The 14,140-nt window shown below is 33.5% G+C and overlaps 1 protein-coding gene across 6 annotated transcripts in view; it reads left to right on the top strand.

Annotated features, from left to right (window-relative positions):
- The window catches only part of LOC128202708 (uncharacterized), a 53,418-nt gene extending 44,389 nt beyond the window's left edge, over window positions 1-9,029 (top strand). For all 6 annotated transcript variants that reach the window (XM_052903775.1, XM_052903778.1, XM_052903776.1 and 3 more), the window contains one exon: window positions 32-9,029. In XM_052903775.1, the coding sequence (XP_052759735.1) occupies window positions 194-3,202 (3,009 nt within the window). In that variant the 5' untranslated portion in view covers window positions 32-193 and the 3' untranslated portion in view covers window positions 3,203-9,029. The remainder of the gene's footprint in view (window positions 1-31) is intronic.
- Window positions 9,030-14,140: the final 5,111 nt, after the last annotated feature.

The following is a 14,140-nucleotide window of genomic DNA, read 5'->3' as shown; positions in this document are numbered from 1 at the left end:
CTACTGATTCTATGTCCTTTTCTATTTTCAGGCACTGATATGCTACCACGGAACGGACATTGAAATCACAATGGATACTAAATAATGAAAACACACAGTGGAACTATATTTGCAGCTAATATGCCTACATATAAGGCATCACTGATATGGAAATGTTAAAGTGGACGAGATTCATGAAAAAGTTATTTGAAAAATGGCAATGAAAGCAAACATATTTTACGCAAGGCCGGTGGTCCTTGGCAACAGTAGCGGGACTTCAAATTTTCGAACCAACAAGCCAGAGGGCCAACGAATTCCAGTTAAGAAGCAAACTCGTTTTGCCGATTTGGAAAATACTGAGCCGCCACCCCGTCCTCCTCCTCCGAGGCCTAGCCGACCCCCGAAACAAGGGGAGGTAACTCGGATTGCTCACACTGAACGGGAAGTTAAACGAAGACTGCCCACTGCTCCGACAAACAGTGTAAGCTATGCTCCAACTTACGCGACACCAGAACCTAAGCCATTGACACGATTAAACGTGACTAGTCATGAGCGATTATGGATGAAAGATGCGGAAGAGGAAGAAAATGGTCCGACGAATATTTTGTCTCCGCCGATGAAATATATAACACCAGAATCTACAGAAGAGATGGTTCGAAACTTTGATCCTTTGGATATTGATAATCTGAGTGATCATAGTGATTCTTCAGCAGATACGATGATTATGATGACTACAGAGGAAGAGAGAAAAAATCAGGAGAAAATAAACCATAGTTTGAAACAGTATACCTCAAATGCAAAGTCAAAACAAGAACGGACTGAAACTAATCGATCAAAAGCAAGTATTCAGTCGAAGAAAAACTTGCATATTCATTTTGCCGATATGAATGGTGTGGATACTGCTTGGAGACCGACCCAAAATGGGCATATGGATAGTGAAAAAGTTTCACCCTTACACATAAAGACTGACCCCTTACACGCAGGGTCTTCTCCAGAAAGTGCTACGAATAAATCAAACAGTAATCACACAAGTCCGAACGATAGCCCGGATGACGGTTATGGAACTAATTCAAGTACGGGAACAGTTTCGTCCCCGTTTTCGTCAAGTTTCGGTTCAAGTGATTTTGATCATGCAAACAGTGGTGGAGCAAAAAGAGTGATTTTACCCAATGGTGCAATAAAACCAAACTCTGTGCGCGAGAGCTGGGCGGTCAAGCGGAAACAGCGAATGATCGAAGCTCAGGATAACTCTGTGCAGGAACAGTTACGAGAATTAACGATTATTGAGGAAGAGGGTGGGGGGAGTTCTGGCGGAAATCGAGGAATGCGGAATGAGAATGTGAATATTAATCGATTTGGGTTGGGAAAAATAAAAAATAGTGAAAAATCAGTGCTTAAAAATGGGTTACAAAACAGTGCTTTAGAACAAAATCAAAATGGTGAGTCACCATTTGTAAATGTCTCACAAAGTGACCTTCACAGGATTAATCGACAGTTGTATGTTTTAGCAAATGAGCGGGATGCTATTTTAGGAAATGATAGAGCGAAACCTGTTTTACAAAATGGTCCTTCAGAAAGTGATTCTGGGCCATTACGTAGAGCCCCACCTCCCCCGTCAAATTCAAACAGTGATAATGTTACTTACTCAGTGCCGCAAAGAAGGTCGCAAACTTTGGAAGCTCCAAGAAATTCTCAACAAACAGTAGAAAGTGGGCAAACTCAGCGAACTAGAAGTACTGAATTGAATGGCAACGAAGGATTAAGGAACAGTCGGGGAACTGTCAATGGTGATATTGCAAGAGGCTTAAGGACAAATGATGAAGTGTTTTACTCGCAACCAATTGCCCGTGCGCAAAGGACAGGACCTGATCATGTACAGGCAACTTCTAACCAATGGGAAGATGAAAGTGATACTAGTGCATTGGACAGTGTGAGTAGTGGCCCTTTCTTGCTACGAGGCGGTGAGCAAAAATATCGCACCCCGAGTGGTAGTGGAAAAATATATGTTAGTCCAAATGGGGACGAGGGTTTCTACTCCTTGAATAGAAGCAGTAGAAGTACTAGTGTTTCAAGCTTTCAGCCAATCAATGAAATTCCTGAACCTATTCCTATGGCGACAGGAAATGCAAATGAAAGTGAGGCACCAAAATCACCGCTTGAAAAGTTGAGTGGTGAGTTGCTTGAGAAATGGAGCGATATGGACAGAAATTATCGCAACTATTACGGGTTTGATGAAAATGAGAAGAAGTATAGTCGGACTGATTCGAAAGTGAATTATTTTCAGGAAAAGAAAATAAACAATATGTACGGACATGATAATTATTACAGACCGCAGTATGGCTCAGAAGCAGCATTAAATCAGGGCCAAGGTCAAAGAAGCATGAGTATGCGACAGCCGCCAACAAATCAGGGAATACTAAGAGATTCTAAAGAAAAAACTAGTGCATCAAAATCTTCCTCATCAAAAAGAACTGAAAAACCTGAAAAAAGTGGGAAGGAAAAGGAATCAAAAGGGAATAAGTTGTTCCAGATTCTACCTAACATGTTCAAGCCTTCTAGTAAGAAGGGTAACTCTGAATCGAAAGATTCTAAGGGTCATAAACCTAAACGATTGCTGCCGGTGCCTGTGGTAGTAACAGAAACGAAGCCTGAGGTGAAACATGATAATACTGAGGAGTACGAACAAGCAGAATATTTGAATATTGGTGACTTGCCTCAGTATTGTCTTGCTAGTGTTGAGCAGGAGGAGAAATTGAAAAAAGGACAATATGTGTCGCTGGAATCATTGCATAAAAGGCCAGTATTTGCTAGCTCCAGGGATATTAAGAAATTATTCTCCAATCACGATCAGTCTTTTGATTCTATAAATAGCCCAGGAGCACAACGTCACAGTTTTCACGCAATGCCGTTATCATATCGTCACCGCAGTGGTATGATGCCGGGAGGGGATGGTGATAATGATATGCGACCGAGAGCATCATCGGCTAGTGCGTCTATGAGAACACAGCAAATGCAAAACTCTGTGGAAAGCCGTATGGCTCTAATCGCGCGTAAAAATGTGCAAGTTATGAACCAAGCGCATCAAGCTCGAATGGAGGACAATTCTTCGGTTGGAAATACGTCGTTCCAATCAAATTCATCCAATCAGAGACCATCCGGTTCCAGAACGAGGCTAGATAGTGGAAGTAGTGGAGGGGATTCAAAGTTATCTACCCTTGTGTGATTTCAGTTTTTGTTCATTTGATTGAAATGTCATATAATTATTATACATTTTATACACTTAGCTTTTTGTGGCTTTGTAAATTCTTGATTGGATATAATGAATTTATTTCGCTCAGGAAATTCTTACTGAATTGTTCGTCAGTATTGTTAATTATTTATAAACAGATTTTTCAGTGAATGGAAAATTCTTTTTAAAGGGACTTGCTCGTGTTTTTGTAAAGTTTTTTTTGTATGTCGAAATTAATTGTTGCAAATTATTAAAGGTGTTAAAACTGAGATAAATCAATAGTTGGAACCCTTCAGCAAATTTTGATATTTGCTCAAATATCATTTTTGATGACCATAACTTTTATAAGCATTTATAACGGCTTTGAGTGATTCGTTAGGTGATTGGTTCATTGAAATCATCACATGATGTTATCAATGTATTGTTTAAAGGTCGAAATATACATCACTTTTGTAAGACCTTAGTGGTGTCTGTTTTCTAAAAAAAAAAAATCTTTACCAGCATGCGTTCGCACCCCACTAAAACCAATATACTTTTTTTTTATACTATAATTTATTTTTTTCTGCAATTTCTACATCATAGAGTAAAATAATGATAAAATAAGTGTTTTCAAAGGCTTACTGGGAAAATGAATTTTTGTTCCAAAAACATCATCGAGTCCCTTTAATAGTAATCATGTTTTTTTTGTTATGCATTTTTTCTATGACATCTGCATTTAGTTTGAAGCTTTTAAGTGAAGTAGGACCTTATTTTTTGTGGTTTGTAACTAGTTCTCATTTGATTTATCTGAAACTTATAATGGCGCTTATTTTTGTAAGATTTGTTTTCCATTTATTCGTTTACACTTTAATAAGCCTGCTTCTGACAGGTTAGATTGAAACATCAACTTCTTTAAATGTAAATGATCACATTCTTTTCAATAACTGGATTAGTCATTCTACGATTTTCTATAAATTAAAGATCGGTATTAACAATTTGTAAATGTTTTTGACATTTAACGACATTTTATTTTTTGATTGTACCTCGGAGTTACAGTTGATTTCAACTCAAGATGGGCATTTCGATAAAGGCCAGAAAAATAATTTCAGAAACTTTGATTTCGCTGACTAATATCATTTATAGACGCGCTTGATTAAGTTCAAAATCACTTTCACTATAAAATAGTCCCTAATTCACATCTTTAACCCTTTTGAAAGACTTCAAAGCCGCTATGTAAAAATTGCCCTAAATTGAATTGACATATTTTTCGATGAATCATTTTTTGAAAAACTTTTGCAAAGTTAAACAATTGCAAATTATTGGAAAGTTTAACACATGATTTAATGATCAACTTTATTCACTCTTATTTTTCACAATTTACCCCAGGCGAATTTGTCAATGAAGTTTCAATCAGAAAAGCAATTTAAGAATATTTTTTATTTGAAAAATGTATCAAATTTTGTTTGCCGTTTAAATTATTTTCTTTTATTAGTTTTTCTAGTAGTCAATGTATGTATTATTTACACTGAAGAAGGTCAACAGTGACTTGATTGTTTTGTAAATTTGGTGATCTATCAATTTGAAAAATAAATTTGTTCAGTTTGACTGAAGAATTGCAAATAAGGTTTGATTACTGTGAAACAACTTTGACTTGTGTCTTATAGATAATCTGTGAGGTCTGTGGAAATATTTTGTCAAAAATTGGATAGTTTTGTCTGTTTTAAATTGAAAAAATAATACATTAGCTTAGCTCCCGACTGATAAAACATATTAACACATGTATATTATCAGAGAATATTTGTAATTTTTCATTTTCGCATTTACAATATTCCTCTGGTATATTTATCATTGGAATTTTTTTGCTTATGGTCTAGCTAGATTAATTTAAAAAGTAAGAACTCTTAAAAATGAGACATCTATTAAATAAAGGTTACCTGATGACATTTTAACTGTTACGATTTTTAATAGAAATTCATAGTTTTGCAATGTTTTTCATGTTATAATTGGCATAAAATGATAATAATCTCATTCTATGATTTCATTATTTATTAATAATATACCTCAGGAAAACATCATTTTGTCATTTTCCTCATTTGTCATATATTATGAAGTACATTTTAAAAGATGAAAGCCATCATTTCAACATAATTTTTCGTATAGTCAGTCATGTTCAGTATCAAAACAAATTTGAAATCGGTATTTTTGGAATATTCCACTCTCCCAAGTTTTGATAAAAACATGCTTATTTTTTTTATATTTACAACATCATAAAGAAAATATGCTTAGAAAATGTGCATAAAATAATTACAAAATACCCCCCCCCACCAACCTCCAAACCAAAAAGCTACTCTATAAATAGAAACCAATGTATATATAGACCTCCATCATCGTAATTATATAAATATATAGTAGATTTTGTCTCCAATAGAAAATACGGTGATTTCATGATTTTTTATTTACATAATACATAGTATTTTGTTCTTTCATTGATATTTATCACATTTTATAATGATCAAATTATTCCATCTACTGCTGCACATGTATTATCTTTTAAGCTCATCTTTATTTCAAAGAAAAATGTTTACATGTTGTCGTGGACAATGTTGTGGAAAAAAACTTGAACCATGACCTTTATTAAAGAACGTTAAGATTTCCAAACAAAACATTGTACATGTGTTGCCTAGAGACAGTACGCACATGAATAGCAAGGCCCATAAGTCTGATTCTAGTAATTATCAAGTAATGCCTTTTTTTCAACTGAAAAAAGCAACAGATCATATGCATTTGCTGTGGAGCACTCTGGTTTAAAAATCGCTTAAAAATATAAATTATAATATATAGTTTATATAAATCATGATTAATCTACAGCAAGAGACAGTTTTATAAGATTTGAAAAAAGCTAATATTTACGATCTTCAAGATTTCCGTACATGTAAACATGTGAACAGTATTGGGACAAATTTACTATTATCATGAAATATATTTTCAAACAGAGCATACATTCGTAATTAGCTTATTGTGAAAATGCTGTTAATCTTTAAGTATGTAATTAATCATTTCTCAAACATAAAACAGTGTCTCTGTTTTGCTTCGTGACCTATCGTCATTAATTATTTGTAAATTATTGATAACACTAATAATTTTTACTGTTTTAGACTTGCTTGAACTGCTTTAAAAATTCATAGAGAAGTAAGTGTGTCTATTTACCATGTAGTAGGATGTTAAAAAGGTCAATTAATTTGAAGAAAAAGTCAAGGTATTGACGTTGCTGTGGTGTTGTTGGCAAGCAAATTTCAGCAGGCTATTTGGATATTCAAATGAAACTTGGTACACAATACCCTCACATATAGCAAGGCCCATAACTCTGCCTTTAAAAATTGTCGACTTATGCCCCTTTTTTGACTGAAAACAAAGAACAGACAAGCTTTGGTGTTCCTTCCACGACCTCTTGTTTATGGTAGAGTTGTAACTGACTTTTATTACTTTTACCGTACTTGAAAATGGCAAAAATATGTCTATAAAGTACTTTGGAAATTATATTTAAATTTTGAATTTGCTATAAAACATTATTTGAAGCTGATGATTAAAAGACATTACATGTGTCTGATTGCAGTGTATCTATCAATAATCTATGCGTTTCACTGTCAGAGTGACTTGTTTAAAACTTTCTCTGTTCTTTGTTTTCGATGTGATGAATTATCATTATTTTGTATTAAGAGTAATTACTACTAAGTGTTTTAGCAAAAGAAACATTGACATACTCCTGTTCGATCTACATGTAAATTGATAAATATTCAGCAAAGAAAAAAACAACTTTAAATAAAAAAAGTCTGTTGTTTTGGGGTCGTTCAAAATCTAAAACTATTATGGGAAAATAAGTTTGTTTCTCAAATTTTGATGTTTTTTAAAATTATTTTATATTAAAAGTTACAAGATCACCATCATTTTGTATGAATATTATTAAAACTCAACATTAAAATTATTTTAATTCAGTTGTTCGCAATTCGCAAGTTAACCAGTTACAACTATTAGAACACACCCAGTGCGAAGTATAAATTGTAAGCAAACTTTACTGCAAAATATTTTGAAAGCAAATTTAGCTGATAACAATAGTAAATAGACAAATCCATTCAACAGTGCTGTTTGTTATTTTCTGATCAAAGATTATTTTTATAATGATGTCTAAAGGAATGTGGCACCCTTTTGTTTTCGTTTGGATTCAAATTCATGTGAAATTTGTCTTTTCTTTTATCAACAGAAATGTGTATGACCAATATATTTTAACAATATTTCTATTGTGAAGGTATAGACATTTTGAACAATTAACTTGAATGTTTTACTTTCATTTGTTATTTTCTATGCTTTGTGCTGCGGCTTCATTATTTTTGCTATAATTAAAACTACATTGGTCATTTGTCGAAAACAAAAGTGTTATATTGTGGAAAACTGTGACTCAGCTTTGTAGAATGTTTCGGCATGATGTTAATTACTGTGAAGAAAGATGTTACAACAGTTAAGAGATGTGTTTGCATTTAAGTTATAGGTGTTCATTTTATGATTCTTCTTTGAAATAAAAAATGAGAAACTTTATGTAAACATGCTAGACACGATTTCAACAGTTTATATCGCAGTTAACAAGTTCTAAATTTAAACATAAAAGCATTTCTTTGTTGTTGTTTTACGTATACTGTGTATACATGATGGTTTAGATTAAAACACGTTTTCTTTTAAGATTATATTAGCGGAAAAAAGAAACTCATGCGCAAAATAAGAACTTTGTAAAATTTTATAATATTTAATTTATTTCATGAAAACAACTATCACGATGAAAATATCACTGAAATGTTTAACACAATATTTGAAACAAACATTTTAAACTCAAAAATGCAAAGGGATTGGGCCACGAGTTTTGCCAACATCAGTTACTATTTAACATATCAAAGCAAATCAGATATAGAGGGATACTTCTATATAATAATTGTCACCTCATTCAGGAATTAATAACCATTAAAATTTGCTTTTCAAGTACTGCCAGCCAATTGTATAAAATTGGGTAATTTATCCACAAATTATCTTTTGGCTAGTTTGTGCATACAAACAATTTGATTGGTCCACAGTGATTATTGGATAAATACTGACCAATCAATATGAAATTTGGCCAACTTCAACCAATTCAAACAAATACTTAATCAGATTCATACAATAATATAGCTGCGGAAAACTTTGGCATGCACAGTTTCTTTATTCTGATAGTATACTAGTTAGTTAGTTCAGCTGTAACGTCTTTTTACTATATGTATGATAGATAATTTCAGAATCTTTTGCCAGCTCCAATTCATTTATTAAAAAAAAATATTTCATTTCTATACAAAATTTAATGTGTTTTTTTTTTTTAACAAAATGGTTTCCATAATCCTTAAAAGATGTTAGAGCAATACTTATAGTTTACGCATGTATTTTAATTTTGAAAACAAAAAATAATTATGAAAGAAGTTAATAATTTTTAAACTAAGCTAAATACATGTATACATGTCATGCACACTTCTTATGTTAATGTAAACTGTTACATTTCATGTACATTCTTGTATATTTTCTGAATGTGCTAGGATGTATATACTATCTACATATTTGCAAATTGTGTACATATAAAATATATACATCATAATTATTATACACATTTTCTTTACAAGTATTGTCAGTGAGTTTGAATTTTTCGTTCTTTCTTGATATTTTTGTTTTTGTTGATAATATTTTAGTAATTGTTGCTAATTGTCTATTTATTTCTTACATTACTTTAAAGTCATTTGAATGCATTTATTATTTTCATTATGAGATATTTTGAAAATAAATATAAATACTTCATGTCTTGTTTTGCATTATTTCAGAGCCCCAGTTTCGGTCGGATATATTATTTTCTGTCCATTTTTTACCCTCTCCCTTTCCACATAAAATCCTTTGAAATTACTCCAAATTAATATGTAGTAACCCCTACCAGGCATCCAACATTTCATATATTTGTTGGTCTGATACCGGTACAATACCTGTTGCAGATCCGTGGTCTAGTTTTGACACACTTGACTGTCAATCCAGGGGTCGCAGGTTTGATCCCCTGCCGCACCGCTAAAGATCGTCTTCCTGGACGGATGTTTAATAAAGGGCCCGTGTGACAGTGATATATACACTGATGCACGTTAAAGAAACAGGCTAGCGGTTACAAGGGGTACATTCTGTCTGTGCACTATGCTCCAAAAACCTAAAATGACTAACAATCTTATCGGAACACTCGCCGAATGGACCAGGCCCGATTGCGAGTATAAATATGCTTACACTCCAACACTTGGACTATTGCTATGTACTTGCCCCAATTTCTTGAAAGGTCTCAAGATTTTTATAACAGGATTAAGATAAGCTCACTATTTTCGTGTTGGTATATTTTGTGTAATATTTTCATTCTGGACAGTTTTTGGACTGTTTTTAAACATTTTTTACTTGGCTAAACCAAGACCAAGATGGTTTGCTTAGTGAAATAACCTGCTTGAGCTTGTTAAGCTTAAAACCTTTCAAGAAACTTGGGTCTGGCGTCTGTACTAAAATGATACATAACTGAGCAGGGAGAGAACCTGTACCGCTGCGATATTACATTGTAAAGTAAATATAAAAGACTGACTAATGTCTCAATTAATGGCTGATTTACTCTGTGGTACAGCGTTTAGGTCTAGCAATGCAGATGTCCTGGGATCGAGTTCTGCTGCCGAAGTGAGAATTTTACGGGCCAAGGGCGGGTAATGCAGCCGATGGGCGCAGGCATGCAACCGATGGGCGCAGGCATACAGTTTTAAACACTTAAAACAATTATCAATTTGAACGCAAATGCTAAAGAGCCAGCACATTGGCTTGAATTTGAATCAGAATTATGATATCCGTCTGTTGACAATATTATAGACAAGGAACAACAGGGCCCAGTAGAGGTTCCAAGTTTCAAGTTTTATTAACGTCTTTGGCATATAATATGCATGAGATGATGACAAAGTAACGAGTTTGAAACAGTTTAAACTAAACAGTCAAATATATATCAGTATTTACATTATTTAGCAATCAGTGAAAATGATTTGTGCATCACTTAAGTTGAGATCAAATTGAAAATAATGCTCAAACAAAATACAAAAATATCAGGCTAGGACAAATTGAAAATAATGCTCAAACAAAATACAAAAATATCAGGCTATGTTGATTAATTTACTGGTGAGAATTATGAAATCTAATATTATTGTTATAATGTAACTTGTAAATGTGACCTCAAAGACTTGCTCGTGTAAATTTGAACTACGCTTTGGGTGCTACGTCATTCAAATACGTGTAGTCTGTAGAAGGCTAAAGCATGTTTTCATGACACATTTAATTGTGATCTCAGTTATAAAGGTATGCATATGCCCGTGCAATGCGAAAGTAATAAATCTACAAAATCACGAGGAAAATGTTTTTTTGCGAGATGCTGGTCCCTCCGCCTTCAGATGTTGGAACCTGATCTCCCGGTCCCGCTGATATCTGTGGACAACGTTAGGGGTCTTCCGAAATAGACTCACCACCATTTTGTAGACCTCACATCATACATGTAGTACATCGGATACCTTTATAACAAGAAAGCATTGGGGCAGTATAAATTAATTGCTAGATTTTCATACATTTCTTTAAATGGGCGGGGGCTGACATTTTTTTCTTAGATGACATTTTCACCGTTGAATATGCGTTCATGCTCTTTCTTAATGCATAGGGGACCATAAACATGAGTTTCTAGAAGAGCCACGAACACGATGGTAACAATTTTCTATTTTTACTTTGTTACCGGACAGAACTGGACCAATTCGCAAGTGCCGGGTGAATGCGGTGGTTTTGTCTTCATGTCAGATATAGCGGGAAATTGGCCTTATCTAGGGTCCCTGGGTGCGGGGGCATTTGGCGGGGGTTTTGCCAGCAGGTCGTCCCCGCAGGGCGGAGATTTCCCCCGGGCTTGGCTGGACCGAAAGTCAAAGTCCCCGCCATTCCCCGGACCTGGGTGGGGGGGGGGGGCGTGGTTACTATTGACTGGTGCATTATAATACATGTTGTATAACATTTAGTGTATTATTTCAAATTATATTTTAGGTAAGTGTTTGGTTTTGGCCATAACAGGTACATACTAGGAAAAATATCTATACATTATAAACGTGTCTGTCAGCTTTAAGAGAGACTCGCATTTGGAATCCAGACATACACATGTCTAGCAAACATACATTTTGAGTAACTACCTACTGAATAATGCATTTATGGAAAATATTAATTACTGATAACAAGATTGTAGCCGTATATTTAATGCTGAAAACGAACGAATATTAAATGACTGGTGGGTTCTAAAAGATATACAAATGTACAGTGATCAACTTTCGTTTCATATGATCGCAATACCGTGATTTCTGCACTTTTCCCTCAAATTTAACACGGTATCCTTCATAAAAAACATTGTTTTCGATATGTTTTAATCCTTTTCGGTAAATTAAGACAATCGTGTTGATTGTGGTACTGCTTACTTGAGGGTAAGAGTGCATCTTTAATTGCACAAGTCCCCTTCATATAAATGAAACACTCAAAATTTTATGTGATTGAAGGTATGTCCCTTTTCGACCCACCTCCCTAGATATCCAAACAATAGACATATCAGTTACCAGTTCAATAGACGTTGCGATATAGGATCTACATGTATTAATCTCAAACCCCTCATTCCGTTTCGTTTTCTAAAGAACTGTAACATTTTCCCACCAACCTAGATTGTTTCGTGAAGATAAAGTTTCTACATGGATACGTTGACACTGTATAAAAACGTCATGTTGAATAAATTGAATTTTCGCCTCATCTAAAGCATTATAAAAAAATTTACATCAACTTTTCAATCGGTGTACTCTCCATACGTACAATTTTTCAGTTAGACTGGGAGTACGTATCAACAAATTATTTTTTGTTACAGCTATTTGATAATACAATGAACTTGTCGCTGTTTAGTCACTTTAAACTGACAAACAAAAGCAAGGATTGCAATGAAATTATTCTTAGTGAAGCTTTTAAAGATGTACCAAATGTTTGTAATGAGTTTCTAAATGGTCAATAATGTTGTATATGCAAAATTAGATGCCATTGATGTTTATTTCTTTGCCAGTGTAAAATAACATGTTCCTGTCACAGTCAATGTTGATGTATATTCCTTGGTTAATGTCAGCTGATAAACTACAGACGATGTTGATGTATATTTCTTGGTTAATGTTAGCTGATAAACTACAGTCAATGTTGATGTATATTTCTTGGTAAATGTAAACTGATAAACTACAGACGATGTTGATGTATATTTCTTGGTTAATTTCAGCTGATAAACTACAGTCAATGTTGATGTATATTTCTTGGTAAATGTAAACTGATAAACTACAGTCAATGTTGATGTATATTTCTTGGTTAATGTAAACTGATAAACTACAGGCGATGTTGATGTATATTTCTTGGTTAATGTAAACTGATAAACTACAGACGATGTTGATGTATATTTCTTGGTTAATTTCAGCTGATAAACTACAGTCAATGTTGATGTATATTTCTTGGTAAATGTAAACTGATAAACTACAGACGATGTTGATGTATATTTCTTGGTTAATGTTAGCTGATAAACTACAGTCAATGTTGATGTATATTTCTTGGTTAATGTAAACTGATAAACTACAGGCGATATTGATGTATATTTCTTGGTTAATGTAAACTGATAAACTACAGGCGATGTTGATGTATATTTCTTGGTTAATGTAAACTGATAAACTACAGTCGATATCGATGTATATTTCTTGGTTAGTGAAACTGATAAACTACAGGTGATGCTGATTTTTATTTCTTGGTTAATGTCAGCTGATAAACTACAGTCGATGTTGATGTATATTTCTTGGTTAATGTAAACTGATAAACTATAGTCGATGTCGATGTATATTTCTTGGTTTATGTCAGCTGATAAACTACAGTCGATGTCGATGTATATTTCTTGGTTATTGTAAACTGATAAACTACAGGCGATGTTGATGTATATGTCTTGGTTAATGTAAACTGATAAACTACAGTCGATGTCGATGTATATTTCTTGGTTAATGTTAGCTGATAAACTAAAGGCGATGTCGATGTATATTTCTTGGTTAATGTAAACTGATAAACTACAGACGATGTCGATGTATATTTCTTGGTTTATGTAAACTGATAAACTACAGACGATGTTGATGTATATTTCTTGGTTAATGTAAACTGATAAACTACAGTCGATGTCGATGTATATTTCTTGGTTTATGTAAACTGATAAACTACAGACGATGTTGATGTATATTTCTTGGTTAATGTTAACTGATAAACTTAATGTAAACTGATAAACTACAGCCGATGTTGGTGTATATTTCTTGGTTTATGTTAACTGATAAACTTAATGTAAACTGATAAACTACAGCCGATGTTGGTGTATATTTCTTGGTTTATGTTAACTGATAAACTTAATGTAAACTGATAAACTACAGACGATGTCGATGTATATTTCTTGGTTAATGTCAACTGATAAACTACAGACGATGTTGATGTATATTTCTTGGTTAATGAAACTGATAAACTACAGACGATGTTGATGTATATTTCTTGGTTAATGAAACTGATAAACTACAGGCGATGTTGATGTATATTTCTTAGTTAATGTAAACTGATAAAATAAAGGCCTTGCTGATGTATATTTCTTTGTTAATTTTACTGAAAATGTAAACACAGACAATTATATATTTCTTAATCAATGTAAAATGATATGTAATTAATGTATATTTTTTACCAATGTAAACAGATATGATGCATACGATCTTGGTGTATACATGTATTTCAGAGTTGTCCAATAGATGCGCCACGGACGATGTTTCTGTA

This window comes from Mya arenaria, chromosome 9, assembly GCF_026914265.1.
Source record: "Mya arenaria isolate MELC-2E11 chromosome 9, ASM2691426v1".
Taxonomy (NCBI): Eukaryota; Metazoa; Mollusca; class Bivalvia; order Myida; family Myidae; genus Mya; species Mya arenaria.
Note: the sequence above shows the minus strand (reverse complement) of the source record. Positions and strands in the feature narration are given on the sequence as shown.